Source organism: Pipra filicauda, unplaced genomic scaffold, assembly GCF_003945595.2.
Source record: "Pipra filicauda isolate LSUMZ 115617 unplaced genomic scaffold, ASM394559v2 scaffold10_size6260569_pilon, whole genome shotgun sequence".
NCBI classification, from domain to species: Eukaryota; Metazoa; Chordata; class Aves; order Passeriformes; family Pipridae; genus Pipra; species Pipra filicauda.
Genome location: NW_024103541.1, coordinates 1,990,808 through 2,013,327, shown reverse-complemented (window position 1 = coordinate 2,013,327; position 22,520 = coordinate 1,990,808). Strand labels below are relative to the sequence as shown.

General features: G+C 42.4%; 1 protein-coding gene across 4 annotated transcripts in view; it reads left to right on the top strand.

Moving 5' to 3' along the window:
- Positions 1-22,520, top strand: part of SEMA5B (semaphorin 5B) — a 270,787-nt gene that overhangs the window by 148,921 nt on the left and 99,346 nt on the right. For all 4 annotated transcript variants that reach the window (XM_039381823.1, XM_039381820.1, XM_027725635.2 and 1 more), the window contains exons 5-6: positions 2,662-2,761; positions 17,959-18,004. In XM_039381823.1, the coding sequence (XP_039237757.1) occupies positions 2,662-2,761; positions 17,959-18,004 (146 nt within the window). The remainder of the gene's footprint in view (positions 1-2,661; positions 2,762-17,958; positions 18,005-22,520) is intronic.

The window sequence follows — 22,520 nt, the reverse complement described above, 5'->3', positions numbered from 1 at the left end:
AATCTCCAACTACATGCCTATAAAAGCTTAATTTTGCTGTGAGGATGCATGCCTTTCAGCCTTTAATTTAATAACTGGGAAGGGTTTCTTTATAAGTTGTACCACCTGCAGTAGTAATAGAAATCAAGACACTGCCTGTTATTTCTTGGGCTTGATTGACATTTGAACCAACTTGGAAAGATTCAAGCAAACTACTGCCTTTAATTTTTTTTAAATTATTTTTACCTGTAGTTTGTCAGAGCTTGCCATTAAAAGGAAGAACTGATGAGTGTACCTCTCTGAAGTGAGGTGCTTTTGCTTAGAGCAGCAGATGAAGACATATTCTTCCTGCCACTGCACTGTAATAGTGGGTTAGTTAGTAGGGAAGAGTTGGTAGAAGAGGAGGTAAAATGACAAGAGAAATTATGGCCTAAAAGCAGGATCCTTAAAAGGTATCATCATTATACAGCAATCCCCTAATCCTACCCCCATCAGCCAGCAGAAATGCCAGAAGATCTGCAGCACATGTCAGCCAGCTAACCTGCCTGAAAGGTGTTATTGTTGCTGGTTCTGCTGCTTGGCTCAGAAATGTCTCTGCAGCTAAAGAGCTACAGGAAAAGAAGTCAGAGCCCCATTAGTTAGGAGAATGCCAGAGGTGAAACTGCAGTGCCTCCCTGGTGCTAGTACATCATTAAGGGTCCCAGAGGAGTGTAGGAGGTGGAGATGCTTGAAGGTTAGACGGGCTGAGTTATTCCTTAACTCATGCCTTTTCATTGAAGAGCAGAGGAGGTACACGTGTTGTGTGTGGTTATGCGGTGTGATGGGAATGCTGAGAAGGGTTGGAAGCCTCCAGCTCCCAGCAACGGAGTTTTTAGATTGTGAGGATGGAGGTCTCGCTGTTGGACAGCTCCTGGCAGCATCCAGTTAGGCAGGGCATGGAACCAGGGCTGATGGTGTCCAGCTCCGTGGTGAGGGACCTTAGGAGCTGCTATGAAACATGGTGGTGTTCAGGACAGAGGCAGAACAAGATCCTGCTTTGGAAAGAGAGGCAGATCATGTAGAGTGTAGGGACTTTATTTATACGTTTTCTTAAGGTTTGAAAACTTAAGGGCTTGATTAAATTTCATCCATCCCTGGAGGGAGAAAGGACTTGAAATGGCTCAACAAATATCCCTGCATCAAAGGTTTTATACTGTTGCACATCTGTAATCCCATGAAATATGCCAAGACAACAAAGGCCTTAATGAGATTCCTCATCAGCACTGTCCTCTCACCCCTATGGAAATGGGAACTAATGCCTACAACAAAGTGTTCAAACCTGACTGCCTTCAGTGAGACTACGCAATTTATCATTGGGGATATAAGATGACAGTGGAACATGTTTTTTCAGAGCTCTTTTGAACTGGTCTGAACTATATCATTATTGTTATGAGTCATCAGATCATTGGCCTGGGTATTGGTATCTTGTTGGCATGAGACCAGAAGATATTACCTTTCATGGTGAGTCTCCTGGATCCAGTCCTTGAATGAGGCAGAGTTACTTGTCAACAGGGCACAGAGGGTCCTTTGGTCTCATTTGTGCCTGACTCCCCGAGATATTTGGTATTCTCCATGTATTTTACAGCCATAGTAGTTAACAGTTCTCAAGAGAAGTCTTCACAGTAGAGCTGAATGACTTTCTGAAAGATACATTTAAATCTATTCCCAGTTATTTTGTGCTGTAAAACTGTAAGGTGAGAGGTTGAAATTCTGTGATCTCTAATACACACAAGGTCAAAGTCGGTAGTGGTATTGAAAGCTGGGATCCTGTGAATGCCCTAGCATCACGTCTGAGTACCCTAAAAATAGTAATTTACCTTTTTCTTCAAACAGGTGTGTTTTTTATTACAACAGGACTACTTGTCCTAGATCTCTCAGTTGATATTGTGTTAATAGGCTTCTAGAAGAGTTTTGCCTCTGTGACCAAAGTATAGGGAAGTCTTTTGCTTTCCATTTAACCTGTGTGACTGCAGTTTGGACAATTGTCTAGATTGGCAAATGCAAGCTAGTTGATAGAGCCAGTCTCAAGCTTGTGCAATCACTCAGCCACAAAAATGCTGTGATGACACCCCACACCCCACCATCTAAAAATGAAGGAATGATTTAACTGATAGGGATCTGAGATGTTAGGTAAAGTGAAACCTAGAAGAGAAGCTAAGACCTGAAAGAGAAGGTAAAACCTGTTATTGGAACAGCTGGGTCCTGAGTGCAGATCACTTGTACTCTAAGTTGGTTCTCCATCAGTTGGCCTTACCTTCTGTTTCTGGTGGGCAGCAGTTTCCTTTTGATTAGCACAGAAGAAAAGGCTGGAGGTGTTATGGCAGGCAGCCTTGTCCCTTTACACCACTTAGTCCTTGCACTGAAGACGTTTCCTCAGTTTTAATCGAGCTGCTGTTGTCTCTGAAACCAATGCTGACACTCCATTTTGGATATGAAAATAAGTGCTGAGATGGCCTTGTGTTTATGTGAGGGTTTTTTGCACATTCTGCTGAGAATCATAATGAATAGAAGCCCTTTAAAGAGGTTATTAATTAGCCTTCCCCTGACAGATGACTCAGTAGGAAATCCATTAGCGGATGTCCGGGTGAACTCACAGCTTTTGGAGCAGCTTTATTATTTTCTGTTTTCTCATTTTCATTGCAGATCTGAAGCCCTGGGTGTCGAATTTCACCTATCCAGGTGTGCATGACTTTTCTCAGCTTGCACTGGATGCCAACAGGAACCAACTCATTGTGGGAGCAAGGTAAAGATAATCTTTTAATTAGTCTAGGGTGGCTGCTCAAGCTCTTTCCCTTCAGGTTCTGGCTTCAGAGGAGAGTGTGTTTCCAGCTTATGTGGCCAGTTTCCTCCTCAAAAAGAAAGCTATAATTTATGTAGAGAGATTGAGATGTCTAGTATAATTGCAAAGAAGAGAAAATTACTAGAATTAAAAAAAAAAAAAAAAAAGATGCAATCAAAATGACTGGTTAATGAAGCAGAATGCTGGCATCTCACTCAGTATTGTGAATGTTAGAAGAGCTACAGTAAATCATTCTGCACCATCCCTCTGCCAGCACAGAATTTGACATCATGGTTTATTTGCTGTGGCCAGACTTTCCCTCAGAACTAGGTTCATCTGTTCACCTTTGTATAAGTAATAGTGGCATAGTGAATAGTTGCTTTCTTCTCTCTTAGAATTCACTTCAGAGCCTGTTTGCTTCATGTGGCTGATACAGTCAGATCCTCGCCCAATGCATTTTTGTGCAACTCTATTCTTCTGGCCTATTGTATATAATTAGCATATATTTTCCTTTATTTTTAAACATTGTTTTTATTTAGGATACCATACGAGGGGGATGGAAACACAGAAGATGAGCACAGGCAAGCTCTTACAAATTTAGAGCTGCATGGGAAAAAGAGCTGTGCTTCAGTGAAATAATATACATCAGGAGTTGTTGAATCATGAGCCCCAACAGCAACGATTTTTTATTGCATAATAAACAGATAAGACAAGCCAAAAAAACCAAAAAGGCTAAGCATGGTCTAACAAATCAGTTTAAGTATAACATTTAGAATCAGATAACACTGTAGTAGCAGTCTCTACTATTAATGAAAATGGAGGAAGAGACTGCTTTCTTCCCAGGATATTCAGCAGTAGAGGACAGGGATGCAAGAAGCAGGGGCGGAAGAACTCATGGTACAAACAAGAGAAAAGAGCAAGACTTGTAGCAGAAGGAGAGTCTTTTGCTTCACAGAAACAACTGAAGTGTGATTTAATATACATATTCTGTGTGTATTTGTGCAGTAAATAATAACACCTTCCTGTAGCTGTTAAAATTGCCAGAGGCCCTCCTACTTTTCATACAGAAACATTTTACTTTTCAAGCTGCGGCTTTACTTGTGCTGGGATCTTTAACCAGAAAGTATTAATATTTATTACTTCAGAATGTCATTGCTTTGGGGATGGCTGTGAACAGTGCCTTCTACCAGGCATTGCACAAACACAGGCCCGGTGCTCTGAGGAATTTATGCTTTACATAATTTGGCTGCACGGCAGTTTCTCCCCACGCAGATGCTGCTAACGTTGACATGCTTCACCCCTGCTCAAACCCCAGCAACACGTCCTGGAGGGACTCTCTACCTCCCCAAGAGTTTGTACAAGTGTGGTTAGACAGGAGGCTACGATATCATTATAAACAGCGAAATGACAGCAAGTTTGGCTTCCCGCTGGAAGTACAATATATTGCAGTGTATTGCCTCATGAGGAAGCAGTGACAAGTATTTATAGAATTTGCTTGGAAAAGTCAGTTTTCATGAAGCACTACCCACCTGGCTGGGAGACTGAAAGTTTCAGTGGTGCCACACTGCTGTGCTGAGCAGTTCTGGATACAGTTAAGGAAGTTGTAATTTCCCAGGGTGGAGTGTTTTTTTGGGTTGTATGTAGACTTGGTGTGGGGAAAGGGGGGAGTGCTAATCCTTTTCCTCTTCACCACCTCATTTCTTCCCTGTGTGAGGTGATAGGGAGAGATACTTGAAAATGGGGTGCTGCACAGCTCTGGGTGAGCTGGGCTCCTGGAGCTGTGCCTGAGAAATGGGAAGTAAAGCCTTTTCTGTTCCCTCCTTCCCTGATAAATCCACACCTTGTTCTGGACTATTTTTAGGGGTGATTTTTTGAGTCATTAGTTGCTCGTGCACCATCTGCTTGAATTTGCAAATGAAACAATACCTCAAAGAGATAGGAGCTGTCTCTATCCATCTCTGCAGGGTGTAATTTATGAAACCTAAATTTAAATGTTAACCACGTTTAAATGTGCTGCTGTAGATCATATTAGTAGTAACGCCAGCTATTCTGGGGTTATGGAAGGAGTTTGGGATCAGGGTGGCGTTTATAAGTACTCCCACTTCTCAATTTCCTGGTTAACATCATTGTCTTAGATGATAGCGTTATAAATTATTTCAGACTACTTCTTTCTGTCTCTATTTAAAAGCAGTATGACCTCACCACAGCATCTCTTTGGTTTAGTTCGTCCTGTGTTTCAAAGCTTCATAGAAAATACTTCCTAGAAGAAAAGAAGATCCTGAGGCTCACAAGGGGTTTTGGTTTCAGGAATTGGACACAGCGTGACTGAAACTGTAAGAGGTATTGAGGGCATGCCATGCAGGCAGGGAGCTGGAATAACACGAGCCTCGGATTTTTAAGCTTTATCCTTATCTGAGAGCCCTCCCTGAATGACTGGTGCTGTCTGAGAGTAAACCAGAGGAGTTTGATAACTCCACTGCACCAAACACCTGCCAAGTCAAAATCCCAGAAACAAAAGAATTAGTTTCAAAAGCCCACCATGGTTTCTAAGCAACGTATTTACTTGTCACATCATTTGTAAAATCCAAATGCTTGCAAGTAAGGATATGAATAGTTTAGAACATTGTAAATCTACACGACCCATATTATGAGTCACATTTCATTAAGTATAAAAACACACATTTCAAATTTCATAACCTTCATTTTCACTCACAGTTTGTGTGTTTTGTTTTTGTTTTGGATATAGAGTTAGTATTTTAATGTACTATTTTTCTTCTGTGAATGAGTGCTTGTTTTGAAATATTTGCTGCTTTTTTCAGCCCTTGAGCACAAGTGATCACTATTTGAGCTTATTTTAATTGGAGGAAAAACAATTTTCTAGACCCCATTATTACTGAGAAAAAAATTGAAAATATGATCACAGTGGTTTCACATTTGTGTTGGAGAAGAAGTTCTCTGCTCTCTCGCCTGTGCTGTAGGCAGGGTGCCCAGGCCCCGGGAAGGGTGGGCTTTGTAGAAAAGGGACATAGTGTAGCTGTAACATCCCACCTCCTTGAGAAGCCTTACTCCTTGAGACTATCTCATCGCTGGCTGGGCAGAGACAGGAGCCAGTAAAGAAGTGATGATATGAAAGACCCTGCTTGGAGTCAGGCCAAAAATCACACTTCACAAGAGCTCCCTGTCGAGGACAACATAAAAGGTTTAACAGAGGATGGTTGAGACACCGTGTGACAATCTGGCACAACAGCAAGCTGAAGGGAAACAGCTTGGACAACAGGAGGATGGTACCCAAACAAATGACTGCACAGAGAGTGGCTGGGAAGCCGTAAGGGAAACATTTGACTTTTCCCAGAAGGAAACTGCAGGGGTGTCAGCTCGGGGCAGTAGCCTGCTGGGGCTGCGGATGTGAGAGGCATGGCTATGAGGGTTGGCCATTCACGGCGAGTGAAGGTGTTACTGTAGAAAACCAGCCAGAAAGCATTATGACCAGAAGTCCTCACAGTTCTGCCTGCCAAGAGGGCTGTCAGCTCCATCAGGAGATGGGAAAGGACCATCCCTCGTGGCTGTCTCATGGGGAGCTGCGGCTGAGGAGCCCTTGTCACAACTGGCTGTTACCAAGAAGAGCCCAGAGGTAGAGGGTAGAGAGCAAAAGCTGCATCAAGGGACTCAGAACTGGCAAGTAAAGTGCACGTCATCCTGGACTGCCAGACTTCTCTGCAATAAATGTAAAATTACTAAGCTGCTGGTGATGCAAGTCTTGATGCTCTGACAGGGGTGATCTTCATACTTGTTTTAGAGCTGATCTGAATGTGCTTGTTACTGCCAAGTAGACGCAAGAAAGGAGATATCATAGAATCATAGAAAGACTTGGGTTGGAAGGGATCTTAAAGATCATCTAGTCCCAACTCTCCGACCTTAGGCAGGGATCCCACCTACTAGATTGAGTTGCTCAGGGCCCCATTCAATCTGATCTTGAACACTTAGAGGAATGGGGCATCATTATGATTAGTTTGGTGAGCAGGGAAGGTGCTGTATGAACTTTCAAGGGTTGTTTTAGGGGAGCACAGCCTGGTCACATCCCTTCCTAACTATTATGCTCCTAGCTGTATAAGGACTAAAAAAAGTTCTAAATCATGCAGGCTTAGGAGCGGGAGGCTGAATGGAATGACTGATGTCCCAGAAGAGTTCCTTCAAGTTGCAGCTTGCAGAAATATGGCAGATTGTAAATATACTTTAAGACCCTCAACCAGCAGGTTTGGCACTCTGAGTTTATTTAAAGTCTCCGGTGTATGATAGATTAATCTGTCAGACACCAGGTTACATGCAGATTTCTGGCTGAACATAGGCTGATTCCTGCCCGCTTGGCAGAAAGCTCCAGAGCACTGCAGTGAAACGTCAGAACCTGTGCTGGTTGGAAAATATCACTCTTACCCTTGGGCACCTTCAATCCTGTCCAGATCTGGACTGCCAATAAAACCTGAAGAGAGTAAGTCTCCACAGATTATGTTGGCTAGGCAAAAAGCATTTTGCAAAACAGGAAATTTAGTGGTAGTGGTCGGATCAGAGTTGATCCACAGATCCACAGACTATGAAGTCTGTGAGCAATACTTTGTGTTGCCAAATGATCAGGACCCCTCAACAGCATTTATCCTCACAGGGCTTCAGTGAGGCCAGAAAGAACTAATAATTTTGTGCTATAGATGGGAACCCAAGGCCCAAAGGGATTAAGAACCAGCCTGCCCTGTGAAAAGGCTGTGATGTTGAGTCACGTGAGTTTATCATAGATCTGAAAGGTAGTACAGTACTGTGCCTAACACAGCTACTCCTGCAGTGAGACTGCACTTTCTGAAGATGCCAGTCAAGGTCTGCACAACCTCAGAGATCTCTGCACTTGACTAATGTGGACATAGCCAAAGTTCTTCTATGGACTCAGAAAACCCATGGCAGAGGTATGATTTGGACCCTCTACTGTTGTATTTCCACCTGGTAGTTTAGTCACTTGCTGTCAGCCTTTTCTCTCCAAAGAGGATGCAAGTTTTGCAAATGCTCATGAAAGTCTGTGAGTCCCATGCACTTACACTGGGACAGTGGGGCTTCAGCACGGCTGAAGAAGGCAAGTCTTGTATAGCATGGAGAGATTAAAATGCAAACAACTTAACACTGGGCACAACCACGTGGGCATAGCCAACAATTACACAGTCTGCAGGCTTGTCCTGTTAACAGCCAGGAGTGACGTCCATTTGTCCCTGCTAATGTCTGACTCCAGGATTTGTCTGAATAGTTCCTGAGACAGATTGACTGAGCCATTTCCAATGGCTTGCGTTACTATCGTGCCGTCTTATGCCAGCTTTACCCCCTACTAGGTCACATTTGGCTGAGAAATTACCTTGCCAGTTGAGGTATTAATGAGAACGTGAGCAAGCAAAGAGCATGTTAATGTTTTTGATTATATCCAGATCATAGGTGGGCAGCTGAAAGCGCTGCTGCAGAGAAATGTAGAAAAACAAATACCTTCCTTTCTCACTCTAATTTTTTCCTGTCAGACAAAAGAGTGCTCTAATTACAGTTGCATCCTTGTATTGTGGACTGGAGAGGGGTAAATAACATGGTGATGTGAGGGGGGGAAAGCTAAATCAGTCTCTGAAATTAACAGAAACTTTCGAAGGGCTATTAATGGTTTTTTAAAGAAATTGCCTGACCTGCATGGTAAAGAATATAAAGGTGAGAAAGCTGTGATTAGACACTGCAGCTAGTTAAATCCATAATTGGGGATGCACAATTTTTTACACAGGGAAAAAATGTGTGATTTAAAATGCAGGTTTTAACCTCTCTGGTTGAGTCTGAGGTAGTTCAGAGGGAGATTTTCTTCTCTGATACTGTGCCAGGTGAGGTGAGCTCAGCCCTTGTATAAGTGTGGAGCAACAAAGCCCCACTGGGGTGTCTATTTTTCACCTATAGGGTTTGCTTTCCTCTGCTGGTCTGCCAGCAGTCTGAATTTGTCATACCTCAAATCTGTGTTGTCCCTGACTTATACCCCTTGGGGAAGAGGGGAAAGGGACAGGAAAGGATGAAGGACATTTTTTGTAATTATGGGATTCTGAAAAGTTCGAAGCCTGATCCAAATTTTGTTCAAAATGTAATTTTCTTTCTTAGTTAAAATTTGTGCATTTTCTCAAGCAAAGAACATGGATTTTAGTTAATTCGGAATAAATAAATCAAATAAAATGCTATGCTGCACCACTGTCTGGTTGTTGGGATGGACCAATGTGCAGAAGAAGTTACAGCTGTAGGAAGGCAAAGGGGCAGTTTTGCACCAGGTGTTGTACACAGAGAAGAGGGTGAGGCAGTGGCAGTCTCTGGTCTGTCATCTTTGTTGGTAGAGAGCTTTGTTGGCTCTGTCATCAGTTGGTCCTTCAAATCGCCTGCAAGGCAGTACCATCCACCTCCCTGCAAATGACCTCAGTGGTGTGGGAGTCTGAGCACTTGTGCCCCTCCTCAGAGGAAGCAGGCTTTTGGCTGACTCACAGCCAGTGCTTGCACAGCCAGTGCTGTGTGAAAGGCAATCTTGGTGCAGCGCAGGCTGATAGGAAACATCCTTACACAGCGAATTGCAGGCCTGACTAGAAAAATATCTCATATTCCACATAAAATGAAAATCAGTGATACCCTATCATGAAAGCAGCCACCCATGAGAGGCTCACTTGCTTTAGTAACACACTGAGAATAATTAAGTTTGAAGACTGTATTTCTGAGAGTGGGGTGGGTGCAAACACAAGGTCAGGATACTTTGGCAAAAGCCTTGGAGACTTGGACCTAATGTGTTTTACAGCATCACAGAATGGGTCTGCAGAGCAGTTTTCCTCTGCATTACTGAAAATACTTTCTCTTGCTCTGGTTAAGGTGGTGATATGTCAGTTTTATATGGCAGGGCTCACCACAGTGACTTGCATATCACTTTATATCCAGATGTTTAGGTGCTAAGCCTACTGTTCTGTGCCACTGCAAAGGTATAAAAACCCAGCAAAGAGAAGGGGTTGTTTGGCAATAACTTAATCTCACCAGCCAACTCTATCAGTATTTACATACAAGTCATGTTGGACTCATCCAGAGTTTGAGGAAAGCCTGACAGAACTGAGCATGTTTATCAGCCTAAGTAGGCAGGTGGGGAGGCTGCCAGGGAAGGTCTGAACAATAATCAGTGCATCAGAACAAGAGAAATTTTACCCTGTGACTTACTGAAAGCACAACTGAAAGTGATGAGTAAATAGGAGATCAAAGACCCCTGTGTGGCTTGGGGCCCTACCAAGGTGCTCTGAGCGCTCTGTGACTGCCAACTGGATGAGAAAGGGAGAGAGGAGCTGTCAGCCACATGTCACAAGAGACTTGAGGTGGCATGTGGGGTAATATGTGATGGTCTGAGAGATGGAATCACTCTTCCAGGAAAATAAGAACAAACCCACACATGAGTTTTGAAAATTTGACTCAGTTTTCATCTCTGAGGTTTCGAACAAACTTGTCTAGTGAATCAGAGGAAGGAAATGTAACAAAAAAAGAAGGAAACTTACCCTCATTTTATAAATATATTCAAACAATATTACTAAAGAAGTCCCAGTCCCCATTCTCTGAAGTGTATACATACGACTATGCTCCAGAAAACAGCTGGGTCAAGGTGTCTCAGGAGCATAGCAAATACTGTCAACCCCCAAGGATGTGGAATCATACTGGAGTGAGGCTTTGCTCTCCTACCCTGGGGAAGGAGAAGGGCCAGAGACAGCAAAGCCAGCTTGCTGTTCCCTTTGCAAGCTGAGGGAAGAGGGGACAAGGCTGTCAATCCAAGGGCAGATGCCCTTCCTCTTTCTTCCTTCCATGGCAGCGTCATTTTGTCTAGATTTCTGCATATTGGTGTAGCCCAAGTGTTCCTCAGCTTTGCTGTTGTCCTGCCTGTTCTGCAGCTATAAGTGTCTGCCTCTTTTGACTCTTTCTAGAGTTGGCCCTGTATATACACCATTGAGCCTGAGCAGATCTGTGCCATGCACCCTGTGCCGTTAAAGCTGATGGTAGTTCTCCTCTGGAGACTGGAATATAGAGGATTTGATTTTCATCCTTGTTTCCACCAAGAAGTACTAAATGGGCCTCAGTGGCAACCTAGAAACAGTAGCTGAGCCTTTGGCTTAATCGGAATGATATGCTGCCTGCATAAGGAGCCTCTTCTAAGATGATGTTTCTCTAGCTCTGGCTGAATTTATCACTGAGAAATGTTGCATTGGGAAAAGCAATTGCTCATACAGCAACTGCATCATATTACTGCCTGCCATTTAGTATGGTTCTCTGCTGTACATCTATTGATTTTTGAGGAAGAATGATGTATTGGACAAGTTTTTCTTCAATAGAAACAAAATTACTGGTGAATAAGAATCCAGTTTCTAGGGGTGGTTGCTGGTTCTCCACCTTTTCTCCAGCCTGTGTGCCAGGCGCTTCAAATGAGTCATTGAAGTAACATTTGCAAATGGATCATCACATCACACCCTGGACCAGGCATGCAATTAACTCCTTCTGAGAGCAAAGGCCAGGATCATCCTTCAGGAGCTGGGTTTCTTGGTATGGTTGGCTAGTTCAGAAATGTGGATAACCATCTGCAAAGTTCAGCCACAGCTGGACCTGCGTAGAGGCACTGTGCGTTAATCTAGCATGAGATTCAGTAGCCAACAGCCCTGGGGTCTGATCTCGATTCCATCACTGACTTGCTGTGTGCTTTGGAGAAGGTCATTTAACCTTTTTCTGGCTCATTTTCTCCATTAGTATAAGGGGGGAATGATACTAACCAGCTCCTAGGAAGTTGTGAAGTATGACTAAGCTGTGTTTGTCGTGTAGTGTGGAAGTACAAAGTATATCTAAGGCCTCCAGAAGCAAAGATAGGAAGAGCTGACAGGAGTTGCTGGCTCCTAGCCTGAGGCTCAGCCCCAGAACGTGGCTTCCAGGAGTGCCAGAAGGGAGCATTAGGTTTGTCCTATGCGTAATTCTGTGTCTTGTTTCATATCACCCAAAGGACCTTGTTCTGTTAATTATTTTTCTTATTATCTGCTCTGTGACAGTTGTGAGTCCCTCTTGCAGACCTGGCCCCTGATTGCAGCACAATCCTACCCTGAGGAGGGGAAGTGGAGAGGGAGGTGCAGATCTCTTCTCCCTAGGATTTACTGACAGGACGCATGGGAAAGGTTTGAAGCTGTGCCAGACTGGACATTAGGAAGCCTTTCTTTACTGAGAGAGTGGTCAAACACTGCAACAGGCTTCCTAGAGGGGTTGTCAATGCCCCAAGCCTGTCAGTGTTTAAGCGTCATTTAGACAATGCCCTTAACAACAAGCTTTAACTTTGGTCAGCCCTGAATAGTCAGGTAGTTGAACCAGATGATCCTTGTAGGTCCCACACAACTAAAATAATCTATTTTATTTTATTCTATGAATACAAGGAACCTCTTTCCAGAGCACCATGAGTCTACTTGAGGCTCCAGTGCCTCACCCAGGCTGTGTTGGATGCCTCTTTCAGTGCAATAATAGTCCCTAACAGAGAGAGCAACTCTTCATTCAGTTATCTTCAACTTTCCCTGTCCTGGTTTTGGCTGGAATAGAGTTAATTTTCTTCTTAGTAGCTGGTACAGGGCTGTGTTTTGGATTCAGTATGAGAATAATGTCGATAACACACTGATGTTTTAGTTGTTGCTAAGTAGAGCTTACACTAAGTCAAGGACTTTTCAATTTCCCATTCTCTGCCAGCGGTCAGATGCACAAGAAGCCAGAAGGGAGTGTGGCCAGGATAGCTGACCAAAACTGGCCAGAGGGATATTCCGTACCATAGAACACCATGCTTGAGTATATGAACTGGGAGCAGTTGGGCAGGAGCGGCTGATGACTGCTTGGGGATGGGCTTGGTGATGGGGGAATGAGCAATTATATTGTGCAACACTTGTGTTTCTTGGACTTTATTCCTCTTTCTCTTTTTCCTGTTATTATTTTTGTTATTATTACAACAATAACAACAGCAACTATAATAATTCACTTTATTTCAATTATTAAATCATTCTTATCTCAGCCCATGGGTTTTACCTTTTTCTGGTTCTCCTCCCCATCCCACCAGAGAGGGTAGGGAGTGAGCAAGTGGCTGCATAGTACTTAGTTGCTGGTTGGGGTTAAACCACAACATTCCTTAAATGTATTTTTTTCATGATCAAACATTATTGACAGCTTGTGTTGGCTTTGTTTCTACTTGCAGAGTAATTGTCTGCCTACAAAGAGAGGGGGCTTGAGAAAGCCTGCCCTGTAAAGAGGGAAGGTTGAGCTTCTCACAATGACTGTGAGGTGCAGGGAAGTAGCAACAAATGAGCAGGTGTAACATGTCTTGTAGTGATACAGACTAGCTGAGTCAAGGCAGCATATTGTTGGTTTGAGTGTCTGTGTCCAAGCCCAAGCCCTGAGAAGTTCTGGTGGTGGTCAGCATGAGGGCTCTTGTGGCTCCCAATTTGCTAGCAGGGGTTGTTCTGAAGCATAGAGAGGTTATCTTACCTGCTTGGTGTGTGAGGAGTTAGGAAATGTGAACAAACCTCACTCATTTAAATAGAAAAAATAATCCGAAGGTAGGGTGGCCTTTCATTGGTACGTGATCAGTCCATTGGCTGCAGGCATGTTCCTCCTGATCTACCACAGCAGAACTGAAAAGATTGCTCTCTCTTAATTAGAAGAAAGCACCTTTTAATCAGCCAGCGCAGTGCTGACAGATGCAGTACCTGAAAAGAGGCACTGAAAAAGAGGCCTGAACGAGTTACTGAAGCATGTTGCAACCCTTAAAATTTCAGAATTCTTAAGAGGAAGGGTCTCTGCTGTTATTCAAGCACTCTTGTTATATGGCTTCCCAAAGGAAAGGCTTAATTTGTCTTTTATCTCTGTTGCTCAGTGGCATCGTAGCCCAAGTGCTTTGCCTTCAATGTAAATTGATTGAAGGCCAGGCAATGTGTGAAGAAGTGCACAGGCACCATGTTACAAAGTTCACCCAATGTGCTCTTGGCTATATGAAATAAACACTTAATAAGCAGCTTTGACTTGGGAATGTCATGGAAAGCAGATTTAAGTGGATATATTCTTCCACACCCTTTCTTGAAACACAGCTGCTCTCCTGCTGTTATGGTACGTATGCTGTGTGGTACCAGGCACTGTGAGCACTTAATCATTTTACAAGCAGCCAAATTATGAAGCCAATTAGCAAATACTTTCGTTTACAGGATTTACACTGCAGCTTGGCTCTGTTCATATGTACATGAGCATACTGGGCCCAGTTCGAGAAAGTAATTCAACATCTACCCATGAGTGTAAATGACACTTCAGCAGAGGTTTACACGCTGTGCCCCAGCTTTGGGGGTGAGTTATTCTCCTAACCAGGGCATAGACTACTGGACCGGGAGATCAGCTCCTGGTTGTGCTACAGATATGCTCTGTGATGTTGGCTGAATTGCTCAATCTGTGCTTTAAATTTAAATGAGAATTATGTATCTTTTTCACTCTTTTGTATATATTTAGATGGCAAATTCTTCAAGACTAGGTTGAAGGTCTTTACAACAGCTAAATTCATATATCTGAGCTGGGGAATAATATCCTTCTGCAATCAGAGGTGGCAGAGAAAGAATCTGCCCTCAGGTTGTTTAAACAGGCATCAGCTGTGAATCAGTCTCCAGAGGAACCACCATCAACTCTCTCTGTGTCTTAATGCAACAAAACCACTGTCTTGGCTGAGAGTTCATTACTGTTTAACATGGGTGTATTAAGGAGTGCGCTGATGTTCGTGAATAATAAGGTTAGTAGCAATAATAATTAGCAGCTTGAGGCATAATGCCATTTGTCCCAGAGCACTCAGAGGAGTGTAGTCACTTGCTCTGGAGATGGCTGAAATGCAACCAACTGGTATGAAACAAAGCTTGTGTTTAATACTGTGGAGTGAAGCTGTGTGACCTTTTAGGACAGAAATTAAGAACGTTGTCCTATCTCTCCAAGTTTGTGCGCCAGCTTTTTATGCAGAAGAAGGAGGATATTAGAATAGCTGGTTGCACCAGGCAATTGCTGTTCTGGCCTAGTCCAGATGGGTTTAATTTAGGAGAGAAAGGAATCAGCCAACATTCACTTACAAGACAAAATGATGGGAAAAAAAAAGACAGAAAAAAGATCAAGAAGGCACCTCATCCATTCATGCAGAGATCTCAGTGTTCTCATATATTTCTTAATCATACTCTTTCAGTTGCTCTGAAATTATAGTTCAGCAAGGCATTAAACAGACATAACTTCAAACACAAGCGGAAGAAAAGGACACAAATGGGGCAATTCTAGGTACAATAAACCATGCCTGTCATTCAGAGACCTTGCTCATTCTTGAGCTGAAATTGCTGTTAAAATGCAGTTCATAAAAATGGCACTGTCTGATTCAGCAGCTCTTTCTCTTTGGCTTTTTACTCCTGGTATAGCTTTACAGAACAAGTGTTGTTAAGAGAGCATGTTATTAATTAAGGATTAGTCAGTTCTAGCTGGGCAGGTCAACTGGAGTCGGGAGGTTTCTCTGATAGCCTGGTCTGCCTACAGGTATTTGCATTGCTGCTGATAAGATGTGAGAAGGATCAAACAAACAAAAAGAAACTGCCAGTAGCTGTTCAGACACCAGGTGAGGCAAGCTGATGAAAAATGTAGGGAAACCCTCCTTTCTGTAAGAAAGCCCCAAGGTCAGACTTGGAGAGCTAAGGTTAGAATAAAGCTTTTGGAAGATCATTGTGCTGTTCACATTAGTATGATGTTCCTGCCTGGTTTAGATCTCAGCCACCTGAGTGGGTTTGTCCAGGTGCCATCCAGCAATCACTGAGAGGACAGAGTGGCTTTATTGAAACGGACACTATTCCTGTCTGCATCTGTTTTGGCTGAGTGCAATGAAAATTGTGTCCCTTAGATACGTCTCTTTCATTAAAGATATTTTGGTTGAATTTGCTCTGCAGTGCTATCAAGGAAAAAAACCCTGAATATTAAAATCTATTACTTAGTCAAACTGTCCAGTTTTTGCAAGACTAGAACAAGGAGCTGAAATCTGCATTATAAGACTTCCAAAATCAATGCATTTAAATAGCATGCTTAACAACAGGATAGAAACTTCAAGTCCCTAGTTATGAGAACTTTCTCCTGAGGGTAAGATTGGAGGCCTTCTCCAGGAGTAGGCTTCTTCCATGATATCTCACGTCCTGGCATTGCATTAATATTTTGGTGAGAGTAGCTATGTGGTGTTCTAAGGGAGTTGTCAGATCTATCACTGGATGAGAATTTATTTCCATTTTGAAATTTTAGGTGTGTATGTTCTTAGTGCCTCTGGTCTGCTGAATGCACCTGCAAGATCTAATACTTAGGTCTGATGCTGATGCTAAAGAGTTAATAACGAATTATTTGGGAGAGTATGTAGCCCTTTGAGATAGAATAGGTTTTCAGACTGTACAAAAGAACTGCTGGATCTTCACTGATAGAACTAGGAGAGAGGATGGAGATTTTGTGTGTGTGTACTTCTCTACATACTTACAGGAGGTATAATAGTCACTGATATACTTTCTTCAGATATTGCTAATGGATGTCATTCTTCTCTGGGTAACCAGTCCCAGCACAGAATAGGATGGTGCAAAATCAGAGCAAGTCAGAGCTACATCAGCTGAAGATTTGGTACCAGGAGTTTGACTTCCCAAGCTCCCCATCATCCTTGTTCCTATCGTTCTTTATTGACAGTCAGCAGCATTTGAGACCTTTTGATTTATTTATAGAACTGGAACAAAGTACACAGGCAACTCTATCATTATGACTTAGGTGATATACAAGTGATAGATGACAGAAGGAGGAAAAATTGCTCAACCCTCGTAGTGGTCATTGTGACCCAATAGAATCTCTCATATGTCAAATTTTTAATTACTTTCTTTGCTTGGGCAGAGTGTGCTGCTGAATACAGATCCTAAACAAGGCTCTTCAGAAGAGTCCTTAGGACCTTTTCATCACTATAGGAGCTTTCCACTGGTTTCTCTGACTTTACTGACCTAAGACTGGAACTTGCATTTTCACTAGGTAGGGGAATGTCTGTATACTGGCACCTCTAGAACGGATGAAAGTGGATCATTAAAGATGCACTTTCTACCATTTAAATAGAGCCTCTCGAAGAAACATGGTTCAGTTCATCTTGTATGATATAAATGTGTCTTCTCTGGGAGATTGTGGTGACAGGGATGTTGGAAAAGGATCACTGCTCTTTAGACCTCCTGACAGGTGGGATGCAAAAATATGAAGTTAGATGTGGCCAAAAGCCTCAAGCACAGAATCCAGTCTGTATGGCTTAATATGTCAGCTGATTCCTGGTAACTGCATTGTCTTAGCAAGCAAAAAAGTGTGATAAATCCTATTAATTAATCCTCATCCGTAGTAATTTATGCAAATGTTGTTCCCTCCTATTTGTGGTGGGATATGAACATTCAGAAGAAGGTGACAGGAGCTCAGCTGATGTGTGGTATCTCATGCTACAGTGACTTCTGTCAGGAATTCCCTCGCTTTGCCTGTGAAGAGACAATGACAGAAGGATTGGGAATATCTGCAGTCAATGCCTTGATTTCCCTGCTGATTTTCTGTGCAGAGAGATTCCGCTGAGAAGTATTTGCCCTCTTCCCTTCCATGAAGTCCTCAATGGAAATGCCCACAAGGACAGGCTTGGGGGAGCATGCTACAGGAGTCAGCTTTGCTCCAGCTGGCTTCTGTCCAATCCCAGTTTTCTCAGAATGCAGTGAAAAACATGACTGCAGCCCATGCAGACTGCAACTAAACCCTGTTGAGGGTTTGCAAACAGCCCTTAGTGGTTGGGATTTCATTGTGGATCTTCATTATGGATTCTGAAATATTTAACACCAGGACCTGCTCAAACTTTATTACCAAGTTCAGTAAGATACTGATGTACAACTCAGTGAACAGGCATATGACTGGTTTTGTATTCTATGGAGAGTAGTCCAGGAAAAACTTCTGTTTGTGGATATGAATGACCAAAAACTATTACTTGCTTTAATAACTTTCCCTTCCTTCTTTGGTAGCCTAATAGTTTGTAATTTTTCTGCTTGTTCATGCAGGAACTACCTCTTCAGACTTAGTCTACACAACGTTTCTCTTATTCAGGTATGTTCACTTTTTACTCTCTTTTTTTATTTGACTTGTTAATGAAAGTTCTGTAATATTTGATGTACATTTTCAGAAGTCTATATAGTGTAAATTTGCCCAAAGTGGTGGAGCAGCAAGAAGACAAAGTGAGAGCCAGATGCTTATTCCCACTCCAGCGATAATGCTGGGGGAAGGGCTCTCCTACGCTTACCCACTTGGATGGTGCTCTCTGGCTTTGATTCTTGAGTGTTTGGGTGGTAATGGGATCTGCCAAAAATATGGCATCTTAAGGAACAAAACAAGTAGTGTGACTGATACATGCTTAAACGCAACAACCAGTAGAAATCCTTGGCTTTCTTTAGAGATGTCAGCAACATGTCGGAGAAGCTTTAACTATTCTCATACATCCTCATTTTTAGCCCTTGTTAGCTTTTGTGAACATGGATTGCTGAGGACCTGTGCTTTGCTGAACGCAATACTAAACGCACGATCGGACTTGCAAGCATTCAAGAGGGAAAATGGGTTGAAAAATGTATGTTACCCACGCCTTTACCAAGGCAAAGCAGCCGAAGTTTGAAAGGGCTTGCAAATATCCAGCAGTATTAGGACTTTGCTCTCACTGCACTGAATCTGGAATTGAAAGATGTGGCAAAAATTGTTAGTGGAAACCCTGCTGCTTATCTTTAAATAAATAAATACTTATGCTTTGGGATATTTACCATCTTCTATGATTGCTAGAGCACCAAAGATGTATTCAGCATTTCTCAGAGAGTCTGAGACGCCTTACTCCTGTACCTGACCATGCAAAGAAGCCATTAGAGTAGTACTGCCAGCCATTCTGATGTGCACAAGCCTTTTGCTGTTAGTAAGAGTTACAAGGATAGATGGAGAGAAGAAAAGATGTTTAATGGTTGTAAAGTGCATTGAATCTTCCTTTAAAAGGAAAACAAAGTCCAGAGTTACCAATGACAACAATAAAGAATTAGAGAAGCTGATACTCCCATTTGGCAGTAGTTTCCCTTTGCAGAGCCATATTAGCATGGCTGGAAGGTTTCCAACAAGCACATAGGAGAGGGAAGTTTCTGTAGTTATGAGAGGTGTAATACCTTCTGCAGTGCCTGTTATCGCGCTGCCTGACACAGCCTCTCGTGCTTGTCAGATGAAGGATCCCCTTCTATGAAACCCAATTGTGAATCTCCCTAATACACTTCTGAAGTCAGGCTTGGCTCGGGCCCTTTTCAGTGCAGTGATTTTCCTTTTCTACACTGCAAAACATGGGAAGTCTCCTTCTATGGCACTGGAGGTTGCTGTGAGATCTCCGGTTAGCATAATGAGCTTAGTTTGCTCCTGCTTTCTGGGTGTATCCGGTCACTTTGCCAAGACTTTTTGCATGACAAAGAGAGCATGGAATTATGTTGACACACGTGTTGGGAATGATGGAAGCAATTGTTTCCCGACCTAATGGTTGCCTAAGTAGCTGCTTGGCTTGTCTCCATAAAGCACATGATGCAGCTTAGAGGCACCCGCTCCCACCTTCCCTTCGCTGTGCATCATTTTAAAGATCAGATCAGAAAGGAAGACAAGAAACACAAAGAGCTTGCATTTAGTTCTACAGAGGTGCAGTTTAAGAAATAATCACAATGTTAATTTGCATTATTTTATATCTTCTCTTTGCTTTTAAGTAAAATACAGTGTGGATCTTGTCAGGCCTGATTTGGGCAAGTTTTTCATCTTGAGATTGTGTTCTGATTTATTTCTGCTCATGGGATTTTATGCTGCCAGTGGTGCTAAATCTGCTTCACGGTGCAGGTTTGTGCTGACAGATGTCTGCTCCCTTGCATTTGTACTTCCATGAGGTGGGGGCAGAAACATGAGGAGCACAGCCTGGGAGACAGCAGGATATGCTGGTTGTGGGACAAAGCCTGGCAGCGCATGGAATGTACCTCTCTAGGCAGGGTTTGGTGAACTTTAAAGCTGTTTTTTCCTGGATGTTCTTGTGCAATCAGTTGTATCCCTAAGCTGCACTGTACCTGTGGGGAAATGGGAAGGGCACATTTCAGCCCCACAGTTGTCACAGAAAGGAGGAGGGGCCAGGGTGTTCCTGAGAAGGAGATTACTCTGAACCGTCTTTTCAGTGCGGGTGGCAGCAGCATCTCAGAGGAGCAATATCCCTGTGCCACTGCTCGTTAGCACGGCGAATTCAGTGCTTCAGTCTCATTCTCCAACGGGTAGATTTACTAGCTCACTCTACCTAATGCATGTTTTCCTTGACAGTTATCTGTTCTTTAACCAGAAAATGAATATTTTCTGCCATTGAGCAGACCATAATGTTTTTCCTCACAACATGACTCTATTCATTGCTTTCCAATGGGAATATATTATTATTTTTTGGATTATAATCCCCTTTATGAATATTGCATATCACAAACCCAGTGCTAACCATGTCATTACTCCCTGGTTTTAGAAAGGTTTTCAGCTCCAACACTTTAAAAGACTCTGCTCTTTCCTTATACCTGTTGAATGACAGTGGTGACCTTTCATTTAAGCCCGATACAAAATCAATTAAAATGAGCAGAAGTTTTCTATCAACTTCAAGGATCATTTTATGAAACAGTCACTCTTGAAAACACATTTTTGATATCTTCAGTTTCAGAAGCTAAAATTAATCCTGAGTCTGTGTTGGACTGCCATTAATATAAACTAAATTTTCTAATCTCCACAGCATAAGAAGACTGGAGCATCATGTAGCCAAGCCATATAGTTTGGATAGGAAGGTATTGTCTTGGAATTGCAGAAAACTAAAAGACAAAATGTATTGTATGGGCAAGTTACTGATTAAGAGTTGTGTAAAAAAGATATCATTACCCTATAGAAGAATTTTGATTTCAGGGGAGTGAAGGAAGAGAGGTTGATTTTAGGATGTGTCAGCTCTTGGGCCATATTATAAAGGGGTCATTTTTTTCCTTTCTTAGCTCTCATCTGCTCTACCATATGCTGATGTTTCCTCCTCGGTTAGAATGTTCTGTTGGTTCTGCTGAGGTTGTTTCTCCAAGACTGTAGTGCTGAGTAGAACATGAGAACTACTGAGTGGAGCACAGTAGAAACTGAAGCAGAACAAGGTCGTTTCCTGCTCCACAGAACCAAATGTCCCAACTTCTCTGAGATTTTTCCCCTTCCTCTCTTTCTTTCTGAAATGTGTTTCAGAAATTCCATTTGGAACCTGAGAAACTTTTCACCAAATGAGTTTTAGTTGGATGAAAAACTTTGGTGGTGGTTAATTTTTTTGTGAAAAACATTTTTGGCTGAATTTCAGTATCCATAAGGAAATTGAGGCCAAGGTATTTTTGGGATCACTTATGATTTTGCCTACCTCTTTTTCTTGAGGCACCTTGTTAAAGAATTACTGAAAATCAGCATCTTGAGGTGAGGTATTCAAAAGCACCTGTTAATATTGGAAGCTTTGACATGTAGTATTCAAATTCTTGGAGCCGTCAAGAGGCATAGTTTTAAAATGGATACTGTTCCCTAAATCTTTAGCATCTCTTTTAAACTAAATCTCTGCAACATGTTTCATGTCCATCTTTAAATTGTCCTCTTACATGCATTGTAAACTCTCAGTATGAGGCATTTTATAGAATGCATTTTTTAAATGATGTGCACTTGGAGCACATGCTGTTTAATTTATGCGTCAGTCTGCGACAAGGTTAGCTGCTAATCTGCAGCTTTCATGGTGAGGCCATAGAAAAGTCAGTTTTATACTGGAGTTGATAATTAATAGAGTAGGTGGAAGGGTCATTTTAAAAACAGAAGCCTTTGAGCAAATTTTTAAAAATGCACAAGGCTGATTAGGACCTCTTATCAAGGAATGCTGTTCTCTGGTGTGTGTTAAAAGCAGGCTACTTGCTGGCATTTCATAAATCCCAGTGCAGTGCCTACCCCCTGTTCACCCTGATTTTACCTGGATCTTAGAGTTCTCAGTTGAACTGAGTAAAAAATGACTTTTTCAACCTTTTTGAGTTGCCAAGATTTCCAACCTTTTTTGCACTGAGGTGAAAACAAGACTTTTTTTAAAATCTGAAAGAGAAGGAGATAGACGTGGTTACTTTGAATGCAAATACTCTGGGTCAAGTTATTTTCTGAAGCATCAAAGGAGAGCATTTGAATGTGCATTTCTATCATCTCAAACAATTGACCTGGTTTGTTTGGGGCATCCCCTTCCCTTTTCCGTTCCCCTTCCCCTTCTCTTTTCCTTTTCCCTTTCCCTTTCCCTTTCCCTTTCCCTTTCCCTTTCCCTTTCCCTTTCCCTTTCCCTTTCCCTTTCCCTTTTCCTTTCCCTTTTCCTTTCCCTTTCCCTTTCCCTTTCCCTTTCCCTCTCCCTTCTCTCTGGATCTAAGAAGTCCTTCTGGACTCTCATCTGATAAGTTTAATAGAAACTGTTATAATTTCTAAAGATGTTTTGGTTTCAATTAATTTTTTATTGGAAGATCTCATATTAAAAAGTTTCTAACCAGCCCTGTGAAGTTTGTGTGCTGAT